General features: G+C 38.6%; 1 protein-coding gene across 1 annotated transcript in view; it reads right to left on the bottom strand.

Moving 5' to 3' along the window:
* DSG4 (desmoglein 4) overlaps nucleotides 1-20976 on the bottom strand; it is a 48057-nt gene that overhangs the window by 3068 nt on the left and 24013 nt on the right. The window contains exons 5-16 of the mRNA XM_010828993.1: nucleotides 20189-20344; nucleotides 19708-19852; nucleotides 18937-19103; nucleotides 18533-18667; nucleotides 17188-17373; nucleotides 11511-11782; nucleotides 10082-10221; nucleotides 6900-7127; nucleotides 4434-4730; nucleotides 2962-3104; nucleotides 2568-2631; nucleotides 817-1025 (exon numbers count right to left, since the gene is read on the bottom strand). Coding sequence (XP_010827295.1) covers nucleotides 817-1025; nucleotides 2568-2631; nucleotides 2962-3104; nucleotides 4434-4730; nucleotides 6900-7127; nucleotides 10082-10221; nucleotides 11511-11782; nucleotides 17188-17373; nucleotides 18533-18667; nucleotides 18937-19103; nucleotides 19708-19852; nucleotides 20189-20344 — 2142 coding nt within the window. The remainder of the gene's footprint in view (nucleotides 1-816; nucleotides 1026-2567; nucleotides 2632-2961; nucleotides 3105-4433; nucleotides 4731-6899; nucleotides 7128-10081; nucleotides 10222-11510; nucleotides 11783-17187; nucleotides 17374-18532; nucleotides 18668-18936; nucleotides 19104-19707; nucleotides 19853-20188; nucleotides 20345-20976) is intronic.

Below are 20976 nucleotides of genomic sequence, written 5' to 3'. Positions count from 1 at the left end.
AAAGGTACTAGATAGGAATTCACAAGATGGTTTAGATAAATCCTCTGTTTATCCTTTGCGCTGCCCTGTTAGGCCATCCCAGGGCCTTGTGTCTTTCCTCCTGGCATGCTCATAGACCCATGATCCTCTCCCCTAGTGAGGGACACAGTGCCTGGGGCCCTGAGTAGAGATGAGAGACCCGGGTTCCAGGCCCTAATCTGTCATCAAATCTTGGTGATGCCCTATTCCTCAGTTTGTGCTCTCTTTCTTCCCTAATTTGGCTTTTGGTTTATTTTTTCTCCTTTCTGTTGGAGGTATCTGCAGGGCTGAAAGGCCACCGTGAAGAACAGACATGAACACACAGCTCTTCTTGATCGGGATTCTCTTTGCTCTTTGCTGTGGGAAACACTGGGAACACCAGAAAGAAACAGAATACAGGAAAATAGCAGAAGGGACATGGAATATGATGGGATACTAGCCTTTTTCACAGTCGTCAGAGGTATTATGCCCACTGGATATGACGTGTTTCAGTAAGTTGGCTTTTTGTATTTTAAGGAAAAGTGAAATATTTTTTATTCAAGATTGGGATAGAGTTAAAGTAACTGAATATATCTCAGAAAAGAATCTACTGCCATTGTTATTATTTTGCAGTCTCAAGAGTGAATGATAATATTGTTGAACTGTGTGCAGGGGAATTACCTCAGAGAAATATTTTTTTATTCCGGATTGGGGTAGAGTTAAGAGTCCTCGAATATATTTCAGAAGACTCTACCACCATTGTTATTATTATTATTCAGTCCCAAGACTATTTTGTGGAGCTGTGTGCAGGGAAGTTACCTCAGAGAAATAGCTGTCCAGGAAAGCCAGGTTCAGGCTGGTGTCCCCATAGTCCCGCTGGATGCCCACCGCCGAGCTCCTCCTCCCCGCGGTGCCCACTGCTCCTCCCGCTGCCAGGCCAGCGGCCGCCCCCAGACCGGTATTGAGTTCCACTCCCGAGACACCCCCGTCAACCGTTCCTCCGCCTGCGTAGGTGTTAGTGTAGATTTCTGAAAGGAGAAGGGGTTCAATGGTGCTGGAGTCGTCTGCATTGTTTAACCCCTGTAGACACTGTCAGCAACACCACCACCCCTTCCCCCCAGCAAAGGGAAGGCTCTGGAATGCTAGTATAGGAGCAATTCCAACTATATCTATTATCTTCAGGCTTGCTGATAAAAATAAAACTAAACAGTACAAAGGGAGCCAGGTATCAGGCGTGGCTTTGCCACCTTTCAGGTGACAGACTTGAAGGTGCAGAAGAGGCCAGAGAAGCAGGGCCTCTGTTTTGCCTGCACCAGTTCCTTCTCGGGCTGCCTCTGGCAAGCTCCTCAGGCCTGGCTGAGAAGACTTGCACTCACTCATGAGCCCTCCAGAGCAAGGCCAGCCACGCGTTTGCAGAAACGGAAGCTCACGGCCCTCATTCACCCTGCTGCTGGATGGGGAATGGGCTTCCATAGGAGTGTTCAGTCACCTTAGACTCTTTGCAGTCAGAGTCTGGCTTGGGACACTCAGAAATCATCACTGAGAAATCACAAGCCCGCTCTAGAACTGGGCAGCCTCTCTACTTTGTTCAGTTATTGCCCAATGCTGGGTATTTTCCCAGTATTTTAGGGTATTTCTGGGACTTGGTAAATTAGGAGAGGGTAAGAGTGGTGAGGCGAATGCATGTATGAATTTAAGAAAAGTTCCTCATTTCAGCTCAGTCGCTCAGTCGTGTCCAACTCTTTATGACCCCATGGACTGCAGCATGCCAGGCTTCCCTGTCCATCACCAACTCCCAGAGCTTGTGCAAATTCAAGTCCATCGAGTCCATGATGCCATCCAACCTCTCATCCTCTGTCATCCCCTTCAGTGTATTCTTAGGAGAACATATTTGCTGCTTCGTTTTTTTCTTTCTTTCTTTTTTTTAAACTGCTTGTTTTACAAATAATGGTAGCACTTACTGTGCAAGGCACTATTCTAATGTATATTTTGTGATATACATATATACATACAGCACATATACATACATTTGTATATGATATATGTAACATATAGGATCCATATTATATACCACACATACATATATAATGTACATACTATACATATAATATATAATATGTATAATATACCTATAATATATAGTATGTATACTATATATATAATATATAATATGTATATATACATATATATGATCATTTACTCCTTATAGGAACACTTTGAAGTAGGTACTATCATAAATTTAGTTTCAAAGAAGGAAGTTGAGGCCCAGAGAGGTGAAGTGTCTTACTCAAGGACTTAATTACTAGTAAGTGGCAGAGCTGGGAATCAAACTTGAGCATTCTGGTTCCAGACTTTGCCCTTTGAATTGCTACATCATTCTTCACTGCCAGTAGTTTAAGACAGAAAAATAAAGTCACCACTTCAAATATGTAACTTTCTCTCCACTTACACTGTCCTCCAAGGAAAATGACAGATATGCTGATTTTTGGTAAGGTATTTATACATGAGATTTGTCTGGCTGAACAATTTGCAAATTTTAAAAAGGAAAACAGATTTTGACATCCACTGACCAGAGGAATCCATACGGTCCTGGGTATTAGAGGCTGTCATTGGTACACATATGTTGGACACATCCTGAAAAGAAAAAAAAAAAAGATTTTAAAGAAATGTTTTATGTTAAACATTTTGAAATACATATTTAATTACTTATTTTGGCTGCGCTGGTCTTAGCTGTAGCACGTGAGACCTTTAGTTGTGTCATGTGGGATCTAGACCCCTGACCAGGGATCGAACCTGGGCCCCCTGCATTGGGAGCACAGGGTTTAAGCCACTGAACCAGGGAAGTGCTTATGTTAAACATTTCAAAAGTGATGTATTTTCAACTTTGTGCAGTGTATAATTATCAGGACATGTTGAATCCCTCTGAAACACTGAGCTTCTGTGGAACCTGACGAATCCACTCACCCTGTCCTCGGGATGGGCCCCTTCTATTCTCCAGGATTGCACCACTCCTTCTCCCCCCTCAGGCACAGGAGCAAAACTCGTCCCCAGCCCTTCTGGCTGTTTTCGTTTGCAGCAGCAGCACAGGAGCAGCAAGAGCGGTGCCACTGCCCAGGAAAGTGGAAAGGAAGAGTTACACATATTGCTCAATTTAGGAAGTCATCAAATGCATCACTTTTGGGAAAATGTGGCATGATATTCAGAACTAGAGGGAAAAATACAAATGTAATGCATTAATTTCCCCTGAAGTATTGAGTGGGGCTTCCCTGGTGGCTCAGATGGTAAAGAATATCCCTGCAGCATAGGAGACCCAAGTTCCATTCCTGGGTCGGGAAGATCCCCGGGAGAAGGAAATAGCAACTCACTCCAGTATTCTTGCTTGGGAAATCCCATGGACAGAGGAGCCTCGTAGGCTACAGTCCATGGGGTTGCAAAGAGTCGGACATGACTGATCGAGTAACATTAAGGATTGAGAATATGTATCCGTGTTTATAAATACAAATCCACTAGTCACTTAAGATCAGGTAAACTTTAATGACAGATTAGGCAAATAAGGTTCTTTCTTCCTGCTAATCTAAGACTCCAAACTGGTTGTTGGCAGATCCAGGATTCAAATCCAGTTTTATGTTTCCTAGTCCCCTGTGTACATGTGTGCACATTTTACATGTGTGTTTATGTCTGTGCTTTTCCTCTGTCCTAGACTGCTTTTCTGGATTTCCCCACACACCATGCTCCTTCTAAGAAGATCTTCAGCTCAAAGTCACTTTCTCCATCAGGACTTCCCCAACTTTCCTATTTAGACTTAATTACTTCTGCTTTTCTGCTCTTAAAGGACTCTGCTGAAATTGTCATGATGGGATTACTTTATGCTCTGCTATAAAGCAGACACGACTGAGCGACTGAACAACAGCAAAAATACTATACTTAGGGACTTGCATATTTCCCATCTTTTTGACCCTCACTAACCCTGGACTTTTTTTTTTGTTGTTGTTGTTGTTCAGTCACTCAGTCATGTCCAACTCTTTGGGACCCCATGGACTGCAGCACATGAGGCTTCCCTGTCCTTCACTATATCCCAGAGTTTGCTCAAACTCATGTCCACTGAGTTGGTGATGCCATCCAACCATCTCATTCTCTGTCGTCCCCTTCTCCTTCTACCCTCAGTCTTTCCCAGTATCAGGGTCTTTTCCAATGAGTTGGCTCTTCACGTCAGGTGGCCAGAGTATTGGAGTTTCAGCTTCAGCATTTGTCCTTCCAGTGAATATTCTTACTTACCGTTATTGAACAAGTAACATGCCCATATCAATCCCATTGCTTATTTCCAGATTTCCACAAACATTGCCATAGGTACCAAAAAGAAATGGCCATTCCAGTGAACCTGATTACATTCTTATTTTGAAGAACTGCTGAAAAGAGGGATTTAATCCAGTACTTACGAAGCAGCAGTAAGACGCCCATCGTGATCATGCCAATCCCTGTTGATCCCATACCAACATTTGAAGCCTCAGTTTGGTCGTCAGTGACAGACACACTGGTGACAGAGCTCCCATCCCCGGTGCTGACGTCTGTGATACCCGAGTACAAGCACACGTGGTTGATGTCACAGTCACAGGCCCTTAACTCTATGATCTGTGGCAATTCGCATGCTCTGTTAAAACTGTCCTTTACTAGGATCGGGATTTCGTAGTATCCGGAATATAAAGTCTGCTCAGCTTTCAGGATTGCAGAGGTAGCTAAAAGGCAAGATAGAAAATAAATTAAAGATGGGGTACATATATACAATGGAATATTACACAGTCATAGAAAAGAATGAAGTCATATTGCAGCAACATGAACAGACCTAGAGATTATAATACTAAGTGAAGTCAGAGAAAGAAGAGTATCATATGATATAGCTTATATGTGAAATATAAAAAGATGATACAGATGAATTTATTCACAAAACAGAAATAGCACAAACATAGAAAACAAGCTTTTGATTACCAAAGGGGAAATGGGGGAGGGATAAATTAGGAATTGGGGATTAACAGATAGATACCACAATATATAAAATAGATAAAAAATAAGGTTCTACTATATAGTAGAGGGAACTTTACTCAATACTCTGTAAAAATCCATATGGAAAAAGAATTTGGAAAAGAATGGTTATATTTGTATGTATAACTGAATCACTTTGTTGTATACCTGAAAGTAACACAGAAATTGTCAAGTGACTGTACTTGAATATACAGGAAAAATTTTAAAAATGTTTTGGTGAGTAACTCTTTCTAATACCCATGATAAACTTAGGATCTGACTTTTTTTCATGCTCCTTTAGTCATAGAATACATTGTCAGTTTTTAAAAATTAACACTTATGATGCTTATTTCCAGAGCAACAATACTTGGCATATAGTATGCACTCAGTGGATATTTGTCCAATGAATGAAGAATATTGAGCTGAAAGGAAATAATTAGAAGTTTTCTATTTGGGATGACAGCTTCCAAATACCCTCATGAAGACTGTTGTTCATCTCTTATTCAAAATCACTGTCTTAATATTTAAAATTATTCCAAAAACTATTATTTTACTAATTCTTTGTGCTGTGATTATCTATTGATTTTTATAGAAACCATTGCTTAACACATAGGTTGAAATTTATCAACCTGAGGAGGCCTTAGAAATGATTTACTCCTAAATCATGAATAGTAATTGATGAATCCTTAACACTCAATTATTATTATTGTTAATTATTATTATTATGGATTATTGCTTTCAATTAGCTATGTAATAACCTGGCTATGTCTACCAAAATGTAACCTGAGCTCAAAGTAAGAGTCAAATAAGGCATGGCCCCAGCCTGTTGTTAAGTGGGATTTTTTCTTTTCTTCAAGACCAGCATGTAAATAGGACCCTAAGAATATTCTTTCCAATAAGACTATATTTTTTACTGGTAAATCTGTGATAGAAATATCTCATGCTGAATATTTTTTCTTGTTTTTCCTCATAAAATCTAGGATATGAATGAGGAAAAAGTAGTTAGCAATTATTTAAGAATAACATATTGAGTTTTGTAGTGAACAATGAATTCAGAGTTATATTGATTTTAATGCAATTGCTTAGCTTTTAAAAATATTAAGGTGGTTTTGTGTGAAAGGGCTAAAAGGTTTTATGGTGAAAACAGGTTACCCGATTTCCTCCAAGTCAATGGTGGCATTTTTTTTTTTTCTGGCATCATTTTAGGATGAATGGAAAAGCTTGGTGGCTTCAGAAAGGTGGATTTTTCCTCTTACCTTGAACTCTGACCACCATCTTACCACCCTACCTACAACGTCTCTCCTGTTTCTCCAAATGAATGTCTGACGAGGGAGCTATTGTGGCCAGAATGGGGACTTCCCAAGTTGCACTTTACCAGGTGGTAAAGAACCCGCTGGCCAATGCAGGAGATGTAAGAGACGTGGGTTTGATCCCTGGGTTGGGAAGAACCCCTGGAGGAGGAAATGGCAACCCTCTCCAGTATTCTTGCCGGAGAATCCCATGGAAAGGGGAGCCTGGCGGGCTACAGTCTCTACAGTCCATAGGGTCGCAAAGAGCTGGACAGGACTGAAGTGACTTAGTAGGCACATGTCCAGAATGAAATTCTCTCAAAACATTTCGTTTTCTATTATACATCTAACATCTCAGGAAAAAGAACCCAAGGTACGTAAATTGTTAAGATGCCTGAAATTATATCTCAATTTTTATCAACGTGAGGCCTTTATTTTAAAGTAGCAACAGTTACCATAAACACGCATACTATTATGGACTCTTTACACTTTTGGTGGACATAGAGTTGGAAAGTATTATTATGTGACTTGACTAATTATTTGGTAATTGTTTTTGCTTTTGGCCTTAGAGTATAAGCAAATTTGCATCCTACTTACCATTTACTGATGTGATATCCCAAATGTCCGCTGTCCCTGGGGGTTCATTAACAACACAGAAGGTGAAGGGAGACCCATAAGGGTGACTGTTAACGCCTGCAGCAGAGATAAGGATGGAGGGAGAGGCAATGCAGATGGTTTCTCTCTCAGCAACAATGACTGGGCAGTAATCGTTGACATCAGGAACTTCAATACATATGGTTCCCGTGGCCGTTTTTAGAGAGCCATCTGAAACAGTAAGACATATAGGGTGTTGGGGTAAATGGTGTTGGGGAGAAAATTCTTTCTCGTATCCCATGATGACGCCACAGCATAGAGGAACAGCATGACCTGACTTCTGAGCTGGTGCGTGATAGGATCCTGCCTGCTTAAATCTCCTGAAGCCGCTCTTGCTTTTGCTCAGCACCTTCCGGACCCAGTGGCTTCTTTTTAGTTCTTGGAACTTGTTCTTTCCTAAACCAAACACTTGTGCCTTCTAGTCACTCTTCCTAAAATGTTTTTTCATTCCTGTTTCATTCAGCTACATATCTCAGAATGCAAAATTCAGCATCCTTTCTCAGAGAAGGCTTACTGCTTTCTAGTCCACCGTATCTCCCCAAATGAGACCCCTGTAGTCCAGTTTAGAGCCTTTCATTCTGGGTACTTATTGAGTCCGGTGTTTGTGGAAATAACTGCAATTGAAGTTAAATAATTGTTTTGAGTATTTTTTTTTCCTGTTTCACTGTTTAAATCCATCCATTAAATAGACACTCTTTCTCTCTGAAACGGTACTTTTGAAAACAAATATAAATATATTTGCTTTCTTCCTAACCCATTTGAAACAAATTTTGGGTTAGTATATTATTAGAAGGAGCAGAGGACAAAGAAATAGGAGTCTGGGCTTTTAGTCTACTTTTATACTTTATGTTGAATAAAGAATTGTTTTGTTTTTTACTTGCAGAGAGTCTTAGTATTTTCATTTGTAAGTCAGAACACTATCATCTCTAGGTATTTTGCTAGGTCACTCTTCGTGAAGTTAATAAATGTCTTTTAAAGATGTCTTCTGTATGCCTAAATGGAAGAGTCATTTAGTTACTCAAATGATAACAAACCAGGAGCCTATTCATACTGTATATGGTTTTGTACAGTGTGTTCTTATACCTGATTTGGGAATTGACTTTCTATTCCAGACTTAGGTTCATTAGAGAGACACTAGATTATCCCGTAGATTAGATTATGTGCTGTGTTGTTCTCTCATCCTCTGGAACTTTCTTATGGCCTTGGGCTGTGGGCTTCCCTGGTGGCTCAGCTGGTAAAGACTCCGCCTGCAATGCGGGGTATCTGGGTTCGATCCCTGGGTTAGGAAGATCCCCTGGAGAAGGGAAAGGCTACCCACTCCAGTATTCTGACCAGAAGAATTCCATAGACTGTATAGTCCATGGGGTCGTAAAGAGTCAGATGCGGCTGAGCGACTTTCACTTTCTGTGGCAAACCACAGCTAAAGCCACTGTCGACAGCATCTGCTCCTTGTCGTGTCTGCTCTAGGCAGAGCTCTGCTTCTTTACCTAGAGGCCGAGCATCCTTGAGCAAACGTATTCCAGCTCTCTGGAAGGCTTGTGCTGAATATTTTTAAGCAGATTTTTAAGGAGATACTCGGCTTAGGGGAATAAACAATGGCCTTGAGCAAACGTATTCCAGCTCTCTGGAAGGCTTGTGCTGAATATTTTTAAGCAGATTTTTAAGGAGATACTCGGCTTAGGGGAATAAACAATGGCCTTGAGCAAACGTATTCCAGCTCTCTGGAAGGCTTGTGCTGAATATTTTTAAGCAGATTTTTAAGGAGATACTCGGCTTAGGGGAATAAACAATGGCCTTGAGCAAACGTATTCCAGCTCTCTGGAAGGCTTGTGCTGAATATTTTTAAGCAGATTTTTAAGGAGATACTCGGCTTAGGGGAATAAACAATGGCCTTGAGCAAACGTATTCCAGCTCTCTGGAAGGCTTGTGCTGAATATTTTTAAGCAGATTTTTAAGGAGATACTCGGCTTAGGGGAATAAACAATGGCCCTCGTTTTTAGGTTTATGTGGGTACATTTTCATGTAGTTTTGTTTTTATTTACTTGACTAATGTTTTATTCTAGTTTTTGAACTAGAATTGGATTTTCTCATATGACCCATTGGCTGTGATCAACCTGGCTAGAATTCATTTTCAGAATACTGATAATAAATATTTATATACCTCACGCAGATGCTGAAAGTGACACTCATGGGATGAAGACTAGAATGTATGTAATTGTTTGGGTATTGCCATGGTTTCTCTTTCAGTCCTATACTGACTGTTTATCTTTCTCTTTGTTTGGCTACTGTAAATCTCGGGTATAAACTTAATGCAGTCCTGCAATATCTATCTTCTATTAGGTATGTACTTGAGACATCTATCTTCTCCCTTCTTTCCTGGTTATTGAGCTTTTTCTGCTGTTTTGTTTCATAGTGGCTGGTTTCCTAGCTACTGCTAGGAAATAGCAGTAGTAGCCTTTGCTCTGGAGAATCATTAACTGTTGCTAAACAAATTCCTGTTGCTGCTCACCAAGAGGAATGCTTAATAGATTTTCCCATGTGAGGAACTGCTCAATTACAAGTTACTTCAGTGCATCTGCACTTACAAATGTAATTCGAATCTTATATTTGGAATAACCTTGTGCTTTCTTGGTCTTCAGCATTTTTCTTTGGACAACAGTACTCACACAGGCCTCTTATTGTAGCTCAGTTTTAGTGGTTCTGAAATAACTATATACTTCGGGATGCTGCCTTACCTGCAGGTGAATTTTGAGCACACTTTGTAGCACTTACTTAAGTAAACATTTCTAACATCCTCTACAAGCTGATCAATTCTCTCAAGAGATGAAGTCAAAAGCAGAAACTGAATTTTATTTACATATTTTAACTTTTATGCTTCACACTGTAAATCACATACAATTCTTTTTTGTAAATAGGTGAAATAAATTATGACTTAAATGTAAATTATGATTATAAGGATACTGAACTCAGTCCTTGATCTAAGGTATTTAGAGCTCTCTATAAGTCTTAAAGACACCAATAAATGTATGTTGGATTTGAGTCAATCTAGTATTAACATTAGAATATTACTTGTATTGAATGTTTTAGTAATAATTTTATTAAGAATTGACAATAAATTTTCTTACCATCTATAGCCAGGATCTCTGCTGTGTATATCCCATTGGTAATATATTTTGACTTCTTATCAAATTCCCTAGAAAATTGTATCTCTCCAGTCCTTGAATCTATTTTTAACCAGTTGCCTGCGTCATGTCCTATGATATACCTGTTTTTAAATAAATACATTCATCATTTGCTTATATAAAAGTTAATCATTTTAAGCTGCACAATGTGTTACTCTTATATATGGTATTTGCATGCTTTATAGTGACAATTGAGTCAGTTTATAAAATGTATAGAGATTTACTGTATAAAATTCCAGTATAGAACATATTTATGTACAGATTCACAACAGAATTTTATAATCTCATAATTCTTACTCTTCTGGCTCTTAATATAATTGTTAATAGAATGTATGAAATTATTTCAGGGCTGTTTATAAAATCATAGCAGTGTCTATCGAAAGAATGTGAGAATGCGCTTTCTTCATTTTCACATGTGATGTATTTTTTTCTTAGATTTTAATACATATTGGTTTCAGAGCCTCTCATTGTTGGCCTGTTAGGGGTTGTGGTATCATCTAGTCTGCTTGTGTGTATGGAATTTTTTTTTTTTTTACATATAATGGATTCAAAGCTTTTGACCTTATTGGTAGAACATCTGTTCTCTCTGTACCAGGCGTAAATTCAAACGTCTAAGACACTTATCTGGCACATTCTTTCCTCTGATAAACTTCACAGTTTTTGTTGTCTACCTATTTATTAGCTGATTAAGTAATCAAAAAATTTTATGTCAAAAGTAATTTATAGGTCAGTAGACTTTGTTCATTCCAAATATATTGGAAGGAAAAGATAAAGAGAATACTTGTATATTTCGCTATAGTTATTTTCCAGGATATCTTACATAGATCTAACTCATATATAATCTGTGTATCTAGTGACCCTAATACCTACCTTTCTGTTTTTTCAGTTCTGATTCTCTTAAGATTAATCAAATTTCTGAAACATCTATGTTTCAGCCTCTTCTTTTTTTTTATTTTTTTGTTTTAGGTCAAGTAGGAGATTGAAATTAGCCCCAAAGTCATTAGATAACACAGATTTTAAGGAAAAAAAGTGACTCATCTTTTATGATGTCTTATTGTTTATAATATAGCTTAATCATCCTGGGGCCAGGGTAGTACAGCAGGGCACAAAAGGTCAGAGAGACTCACAGAGTATCTGTAGGTGGCTCTTGGATCTTACAATTGCTCACTGGACGCAATTACTCCTTTAACCTGTTGGAGCCCTTACTGCCTCTAAAGCACTATTAAAATTCTGAAATAAAGTTAGTACTGCAGTCATCTTCTAAAATGAAGACAAAAAGCAAAGCAAAACTTCAAAAGTAGCACCTTCTAGTGAATTAATATAGGAAGAGCTGAGCTTTATCTCTTTAACACGAGCAAAATATGTGCAGTACCTGACGTTTGTTGCAGGGTTTCCTGTATCCAAATCTATAGCTGTGTATGTGCCAAGCACAAAATTCAATAAGGAATTTCCTTTCAGTCCTTCTCGCACACTGAACGTCATAGAATTTGGTTGAAATGCAGGTCCTTCTCTCACGTTAACAACCTGAATTCTCACAGGGGTTGAGTGCATTCGGAATTGAGAGGCAACCGAGTGGTGAAACTCAGCTTGGTTTTTAACTCCAATGCTAAGATGAATATTAGGCACTTGTTCATAATCCAGCGTCTGAAATGATAGAAAGTTAGAAAAAAACAACAAAACTGAAACAGCAAAAAGACTTTCTTGATAGAATTAGAAGTCAAAATTTAAAAAGCAATACACTAAAATAAAGGCCAGGAGCTATGCAATTCTGCTCTTGAACCGATCAAATTTTTTTGTTACCGCATTATGTATATCATGGGCTTCCCTGGTGTCTCATATGGTAAAGAATGTGCCTGCAGTGCGGGAGACCCGGGTTTGATCCCTGGGTGGAGAAGATCCCCTGGAGAAGGGCGTGGCAACCCACTCCAGTATTCTTGCCTGGAGAATCCCATGGACAGAGGACCTGGTGGGCTACAGTTCATGGGGTCACAAAGATTGATCGACTAACACTTTCACTTTCACTTACATATATCAGACATGTTATTTCCTTTATCTTTTGGCATAATCAGGTACATGGCACATGGATGATTTAGGTCTGTGACTTTAAGCTGGACTCTAGTTTTGGAGTTTTGAACTTCATACATAAAACCCTAAAATGAAAGATGACCCTTCTTTCCAAATGAGGTGCTTATGAAAAATAAAAAGTAATGAAATAAAAATATTCACAGTTATTAAATGAATAAATAGTAGCCAGGTCTCTTTTGTAGAATGCCTATCTGAGAATATCTTGGAAGTATAATCAGAGAACCTAGAAGCCAGTATATATGATGTAATTGAACCTGTAATTTTGAAAAATGATACAAACAACTTATAAAGGAGAATTTGTGACTATTATAGTCTATAGCAATTATAGACTATTAGAGCCCTCAACTATAATTTAATTGTGCTGAGTCTGGTGAACAAGAAGACTCCTTCATAGGGCACATTCAAATGAGGAAAGTCACCTTTGAGATGGGTTCTTTGGATAAAAGATGAATCCAGAATGACTGATGTGGTGACATGAAAAGTCACCAACAATGATTCAGCACAGAGCGGAAATGAATTGTGGGCTCAAAAATGAATTTTCAATTGGAAGAGATCCATTTTCTCCATTTGTGAAAAAAACAGTTGTAGAAAAGGGAGTACTGGGTGCTGTTAGAAGTACTCTGGGAGCTAATATAAACATCAGTTGCAACACATTTACCAATAACACAAGTTAAGACATGAGTACCATCAGCAAGAATCTTAGACAAATCTCTGCTTCTCAGGGAAATTCCATAACCTCATGAATGTTCTAGATTTTGGTTAAATTGTTCACAGGAGGTAATAAGATAGACATATTCACAGGAATTTACTAGGGTTCTTGCTTGGGGCTGGCTCAACATGCCTCACTTAAAATTCACCTAAAACCCTTGAGATTTGGGATTTCAATTGCTGAAATGCCCAGGAATTGACATTTTCTGGTACAGATGTGTCTGAGCAGCAGGGCACACACAGTCGGGAAAGATCTTACAGAAATCAACAGCGGGAAAAATCTTCAGACGCGAGTTCTTTCCTAAAACTTGGTTTACTGGCCCCGGATTACACTGTAGGGCACAGAGGTGGCAGATAAGAATGAGTTTGGAATCAGAGACATCTAGTTGGAACTTGTCTTTGTCATTTGCTGCCTAGGTGAACTTAGACAAATTAGTCTTCCTCTTTGGTTTTGTTTCACTTTCTATAAAAAAAGGAATCATAATATTTTCTTCCCTGAGTTGTGATGATTGAGATAATATGCATAGAGCCTTTATACACATAATATAACCCAATAACTGGTGTCCAGAGAGTGCATGTGCGTGTGCTTAGTCGTGTCTGACTCTTTGGGACCCCATGGGCTATAGCTCAGCAGGCTCGTCTGTCCATGGAATTTTCCAGACAAGAATACTGGAGCGGGTGGCCATTTCTTCTTCCAGGGAATCTTCCTGACCCAGGAATCAAACCCACATCTTTTGCCTCTTTTGTATTGGCAGGTGGATTCTTTACCAGTGTCCCATGTAGGAAGAGGGTCAGCAAGTGTGTAATAAATCTTGATTAGAGTTATTATAAAAATACACAACCAGTATTTTTTGTTAGAATTCCAATTGGATAGTATTTTGCTTTTCTTTTTGATGTTAAAGTGAATGTGTGCTTACTCCCCCATCTATTTATATTCTTTGCTATCCATACATATGTGATCATAAATACCAAAAAAAAAATATTATTGACAAAGAGATTTTTCACTTTCTTAGAGGTCTTTCTCTTGTTAATTTACACCACGGGGGCCAATCCTAAGGAGGGTAGGCCTGCCAGGATTCCATACCCAAGAAATGGGGTTAATTAATTATGGGCAATATTGAGAGCTGGCGGGGAAAAGGAGAAAAAGGTTTGCTAAACTAAGGATACCACAGCCCTGAAAGAAGCAAGGTTTCTAGAACAAAGGGAAAACCATGAGGATGAATCTGTTAGGATTTTCTGCTCAGAAAATCCTTATAAGTGATTTATAAGTGGGATGGCTATAAAGTGGGATAGTTCCTGGAAAACTGGGACTATGTCTGATTCATATTCCTGGCACCCTTCATTTCTCAAATTTGGGTTGAACTGAATTATTTATAATGTCCTCAGACTAAGAAAAGGGTTCTAGAAATCTTAGTCAAAAGCTTGTGACTTAGAGGTCAGTTCCTATGAGGTTAAGTGATAGCTTGAGTGAATATGGAGAGAGTACCAGAGGACATGAGTGACCTTGTTCCAAATGCCAAATCTTGGAAAATTGCACATATATCCTCTACATACATAGCTCTTTTGGCTGTGTGCTAGCACACATATTCAGTTCAGTTCAGTTTATTTGCTCAGTCGTGTCTGACTCTTTGTGAGCCCACGGACTGCAGCACACCAGGCTTCTCTGTCTATCACCAACTCCCGGAGCTTGCTCAAACTCATGCCCATTAAGTTGGTGATGCCATTCAACCATCTCATCCTCTGTCGTCCCCTTCTCTTCCTGTCTTCAATCTTTCCCCAGCATCAGGGCACACATATTAAGATTTTAAATTTCATTAGCCCTTCTACATTATTTTGATGTTTTAAAGCATATTGTTTTCTGCTCTTTGTAAGAAACTTGGGAAGTTATCATTCTGAAAAAATATACATGCTTTGTTTACACCATGTCTAATACTACCTTGACCAATTTTTCATGAAATTGAATTTCCAGTAGTTTTTTTTTTCGTTTTTTGCAATAATGTAAGTAGATCTTTAAAAAAAGTTTTAGCTTTCACAAAAGACATTATGTATGTCATAGATAGTGCACTGCCTGAGTGATGAACGTGTTTTCTTTCTCATTTTTCTGATTTTGTAGAAATGATGAACTCTGCATTCAAGCTCAGTGACTCCTGTTTCCGTGAGAGCAGCAGTTTCAGTAAGTGGCATCGTCATTACTCTTAAAGTTTGGTGAGCTGCTGCTGTCTTCTGGACATGGGACCAGTGCAAGGGATGGAAAGATATTTAGGTCAAGTTGTTTATGCTCAAAGATTTTTTTTTTTGCTCTTATTTTAGTAGTTTAGGAGGCAGATTAAAAGCAAAAAAAATAAGTTATATATTGTAAGATAATATACGAAGACAGTGATAAAGGTGGTAAGAAGATAGGTAAGAATTTCATGACATGTCTAGATCTTGATTTTTAACTAAGATGCAAGGCAGAACAAATTCTGATCCCTGGAAAGAAATGTGACTAAATATTCAGAATTTGATGAGGTGATAGGCAACCTCCTGTCTCTCTCTTTCTATCCATGTCACATTTGGCAGTGGCTATTTGTTCGTTAATTAGTATTTTGACTTCATTTGCTTTAGATCAGGTTCCTAACTTCAAGACTTGATCAATATAATAATTATTTTCTTTCATCTTTCTGGAGTTGAGCTCATAATGTTACAGCTATTTAAAAATATACCTCAAAGCTTTTCTTGGTGTATAAGTAGGGCTGGTGAATTTTTTTGGTTAAGGGCAGACAGTAAATATTTTAGGCTTTGGAGATCAGATACAGTTTCCGTCTTGAGCATTCAGTTCAGCCAATGGAGTGTGGAAACAGCCATAGGAAATATACGAATGAATGCATGTGGCTGTGTTCCAGTAAAACTTTATTTGCAAAAAAGTGGCAGGTCAGATTTGGCCTGAGAGTCATAGTTTGCTGATCTTTGGCCCAAAGCCATGTTTCTCAAACAGGAAGTTCATCGCATACTCTTGGAGCCCTTGTGTTCTCTTAAGGAATTGAAATGTCATATATTGATTTGAATGGCAATTTAAAAAGCACATACAGATGTTTTCCATGTTTTTGATGACTGCCTCATAAATTAATACTCTACATGATTTCTGTGCTAGTGGTTGTATTTTGTGGTAAAGTAGTAATACTTTAATTTCTCCAAACAGTTGCAAAAAGGACAGAAAAAAATTCAATATATAAACAACATGTTTGGATCAGATGAGGGCTAAATGGCTTCCTAATTTACTGTCTGGAAAAAAGTATCACAGTAACTGGAATAGAGAAAAGTAGTAACAACTGAATAATCACAGTTCACACTGTGTGCTCAAATAAATATGTACATAGGTCTACAAGTATATGTTTTCATAGCTATAAGTTCTGTTTATGTTGTTAGTAGTAATTTTGTTTGTGAAAAATTAATTTTCCTTATTGCATTAATGCTAATTTGAATCTTATTGGTTTGTAGTTTTATTTCTATTTTTAGATTTTATTGTTGTCCATAAAGCATAAAGTAGTTCAAGAAAAATTAATCTATAAGAAAAAAGTCAAACCCTGCAGTCCAGTACTCAAGGTTCTTAACATGTGTTCTTGCATCTCATCACTTTTCTCCATGAATACTCTGCAACAGCCCCACAGAACTGCTCGTCATGCCTGAACATGCTTTATGCTTTCTCACCTGTGTGTTTGTGCATTTTGTTACCCACATTAACAATCTCGGTTATAAAGTCTTAAACCTGATTCCATGACTGAAACCCTTTCAGCCACCTCTTGCTCAGAAAGATCTTATCTGTTAGAACTTATTTCATATTTCACCCATCTGGCTATTAACTGGGGCTTCCCAGGTGGTGTTAGTGGTAAAGAACCTGCCTACCAGTGCAGGAGATGGAAGAGACATGGGTTCGATCCCTGGGTTGGGAAGATCCTCTGGAGGAGGGCATGGCAGCCCACTCCAGTTTACGCCTAATACCATAACATCTGCTATGTGTTGTTTTTTTAACTCATATTATTACCTAGTTTGGAAGTACCTGCCTTATTTTCTCAACTAGGTGTTGGGCATTGTGAGAACAAAACAGACTTCTTATTTCTCTTGGTAATAAACACTGCCTTGCTGAACAGACCACTAACCCAGGACACTTGTCCACACAAGAAGTATGCAAGGTTATGGTCCACTTGTTGCAGACAGATTCTCTCTCTGAGTATTCTAACCCTTCTTGGAAAGCGAATATCGCAGATCCCATACTGTACCTTGACGACTTTCAAAATGCCTTCGTTGGTTTGCGGGTCTGTTTGAATATCAAACCAATTCCCATCATTTCCAGAGAGAATTAAATATTTTGCCAACCAGTTGTCAGTGCCTTCTTCGTCGAGATCAATTGCTTGAAATCGGATCAGTTCCGAACTTAAACAGTTCTCTTCGATACTCGCTGAGTACTGAAATGGCATAGATCAGTTTTATAATCAATAAATTTTCAAAAGGAAAGAGATTGACTTATCATAATTCTTATTTGAAATACTAACAACAGATTATGCCAGTGATTTTTGCTTCAGCCATCTGTCCTATCAGCAATATAAGAATAAAATGATTACAGGATAATAAAACTGGTTTTCTTGTGCTGCAGGTGCAATCAAGGTCAAACGGGAACTTCGTTTTATTTTTCTTGCTTATTTTAAATTTTTCTTAAGTTAGTTCTTCCTTTTATGTAAAGGGCAAGATGGTAATTATATTAGACTTTGTGGACCAGGGAGTTTGTGTCAGTTACTCATCTCTGCTGTTGTTAAGATCAAAGCAGCCACGGACAACACAGGACAGTTGTGGCCTAATAAAACTTTTTAATTTTAACCAAAATAGTCAGTGAGCCAGGTTCAGCCCTACTGTTTTCAATTGTGTGGCTCTTTATGAATATGGAAGTTGGTATGTTTGGGACTTTTCTGGAATTGATTCAGCAAATCATCAGGCATAGAAAAATACATCAACATTGTTACATGATTCCCAGAGTTATGTTCATAAATTTCTACAATTCTGTGAGTAGAGAGTATGGAGGAGATATGCTGTCAAAGAAGAGATTTACACAGAATAGTGAAACAGGCAAATTTACTATTCAGTGAAAGTGAAAGTCGCTCAGTCGTGTCCAACTCTTTGCGATCCCATGGACTATACAGTCCATGGAATTCTCCAGGCCAGAATACTGGAGTGAGTAGCCATTACCTTCTCCAGGGGATCTTCCCAACCCAAGGATCAAAGCCAGGTCTCTCGCATTGCAGGCGGATTCTTTACCAGCTATCACCAGGGAAGCCCCCAAGAATACTGGAGTGGGTAGCCTATTCCTTCTCTAGCAGATCTTGTATGTGATTATATGTAAGAAGTCCCAAAGTTTATACAGCGAGAAAGTTGAGTACATCTATACATGTCATAACCCCAGTGGACAGAGGAGCCTGGTGGGCTACAGTCCATGGGGTTGCCAAGAGTTGGACATGACATAGCACAGCACAGCAGCATACATGTCATAGAACCAGGTTCACAAACCAGCAGGAAAGTAGATCTATTATTGACACTTATGGGGAAAAAAGGAGTAGAAGAGTAACAACTTACCGAAGTTTTCTCCAAAGTGGGGAAATTATCATTGACGTCTAAAACCTTGATTCTGCAGTCACACTCTGAAGACAGTCCATCCGTAGCTCCATCCCGATCTGAGCCCCTCACGAGGAGGTTATACATGCTGTGTTGCTTAAGATGAAAGAGAATTTTAAGACTTTGACCTTGTTTGGAATACAATCCAACACATTCTGATTATTCCATTTTTCTTTTATAATTTTCTGTCATCTTTTAATACAGTATTTTTTTCTTTTCATCATTTTCATTGAAAAGTAATGGCTGGACTCTTTTTACTCTTCTCCTTTACACGAAAAAGGCATGGGCACACACGCATCATTTCATCTTTGTCTCGTCAAAACTGAATTCCTTATTTTTAAAAGTTCATTCACAGCAGGCTTTACCTCTCTGTCGAGGAGGTTGGACGTCGTGCACACTTCTCCAGTGTACCTGTTCATGACGAACATCGGTGAGCCCGCCGGCTCCTGAGACACAATCTTATAGGCAATTTTAGAATTCAGATGATTGTCTTCGTCTGCGTCTGTGGCACTTAACTTTACCACCAGGGTGTCTAGAAATGAAGACGGAGGCGAAGAAGGTTTGGGAGTCTGTTAGAATCAATTCTGCAAATCATCAGGCATAGGAAGAAAGAGTAGTCTGCCTTCTCCTGAATTCTCTTGTTCTAGTTTTCCATGAGAATATAGTACCATGACTTTCCACTTCACTGCTGATTACAAAAATAATGGTGGTTTCCTTCTATAAAATCCTTTACCATTTATAAAGTACTTATACTCCTTAAAAGATGGCAAATTAGCAAAATATAGGAATCTTTTTAAAAAATCAATAATCTTTGATTTAAAATGTACTTATTGGTTTATTTAAAGTGACAACAATAAACTCATTATGTTTACATAAGTCACATTTTTTTTAATAAAAAATGAACTATATCACAATGGAATTTAGTGACATGGTTGGCATTGTCTCACATTTCTGCAAATGTATTTTTAAAAAAAACTTTAAAAATTGTTTAATACCATTTTTAAAAATTACTTTCCATTTTCAAATACAAATTTGGCTTTTTCTGATACTGAAATTGCCTGTATTGCAATCTACTAAAGCTTTTAACCAAGACAAATAGATGGTGTAACACAGTGAAGGCGTGTCACTCTGCTTACTTGCGTCGCTGTTTTCTTCAATGCTGGCTGTGTACACATTTTGTGTAAAGACTGGGGGGTTATCATTTATGTCCATAACTTTGACCCGAAGCTCAAGAGGCCTTTCTAAGTCTTCACCCCGTGAATTCAGAGCTCGGCAATAAATCTGTGGAAAGTTGGGGGGAAAAAAACCAAAACACTGTTTTTACCAAAGGAAGTTAAGCAAGAGCCTGAAAATATATTAGGTAGTGTGCAAAGCAACAATTTCCCCAGTAAATTCAGACTGTATTACAATCTAGTGATTTAAATTTTATCAAGATATTTTGATCACATACGTAATGTAACACATGAGAGAATCCTGAACTGTAAATTTATATTTCATACTCTTTTCATCTATTCAAGTCATTGATTTCAGTTTACTGTGTTTTATCAAAAGTAAGCATTAGTCTTGAGATGGTATTTTTTAAAGAAAAAAAATATGCGTAATTCAGAGCACACTTACCAAGAAAAGTGGTGTTATCTCTCGGTCCACCACTGAAGTGATGTTAATTTCCCCCGTCCGAGGGTTAATGGTGAACACTCCATAGGGCGGTCGATCGATTCCTGCCCCAGAGATGCGGTATGTAATCTTCTGGTTCACTTCACAGTCTGATCGAATCTATGAAGAAAATGGCCAGAAGTGTGGTTTAATTTAGAGCAGGTCATAATCTGTGGAGTTAGTGGACTGAGAAGGGAATGGGCTTTGTAGTCAGGTGGGCTTTGAACCAAAACCTGGAGCTGAGAGGGTAACAGGCAGGAAGGCCAGGGATCTCCAAATAGAGGAAATAGCCTGCAAGTGTCAGACATTTTTATCTCGCTTAAGCGGCAGGAGGAAACAAACTAGCAATATTTTTTCCTTCTCTATACAAATTTAAAGGGAGGTTTCTCTTAAAATACTGTGTTGCCATAATGACACCCGGTTTCGCCTGAAGTTAGCTATTCTCGAGCCTAGAGATAACCAATGCCTTTTTCTTATGGAAATGTTTGTCTTAAGCTATGCTAATGTACTATGCCTTTACCCCAAACTCTGTCTCCAAGTCGGTTCCGCCTCTTGGCCCAGAACCTACTTGACAAACCAGTATGGATATTGTTCCCCTAATCTATGTAAATGAAACTATTTGTACGGTGGTCTGCCCTTCTTCAAGATTCAAGTTAATCATTTTATGGCCCAGGATAAACCATTTGGTGCCAAGATTATCCCAAAATGCATCTTATGGGTGAGGGGCCTGGTGCCATTCTGAATTTTAAGAC

This window comes from Bison bison, unplaced genomic scaffold, assembly GCF_000754665.1.
Source record: "Bison bison bison isolate TAMUID 2011002044 unplaced genomic scaffold, Bison_UMD1.0 scf7180017864498, whole genome shotgun sequence".
Classification (NCBI taxonomy): domain Eukaryota; kingdom Metazoa; phylum Chordata; class Mammalia; order Artiodactyla; family Bovidae; genus Bison; species Bison bison.
The sequence above is the reverse complement of the archived record's forward strand: the minus strand, read 5'-3'. Positions and strand labels throughout refer to the sequence as shown.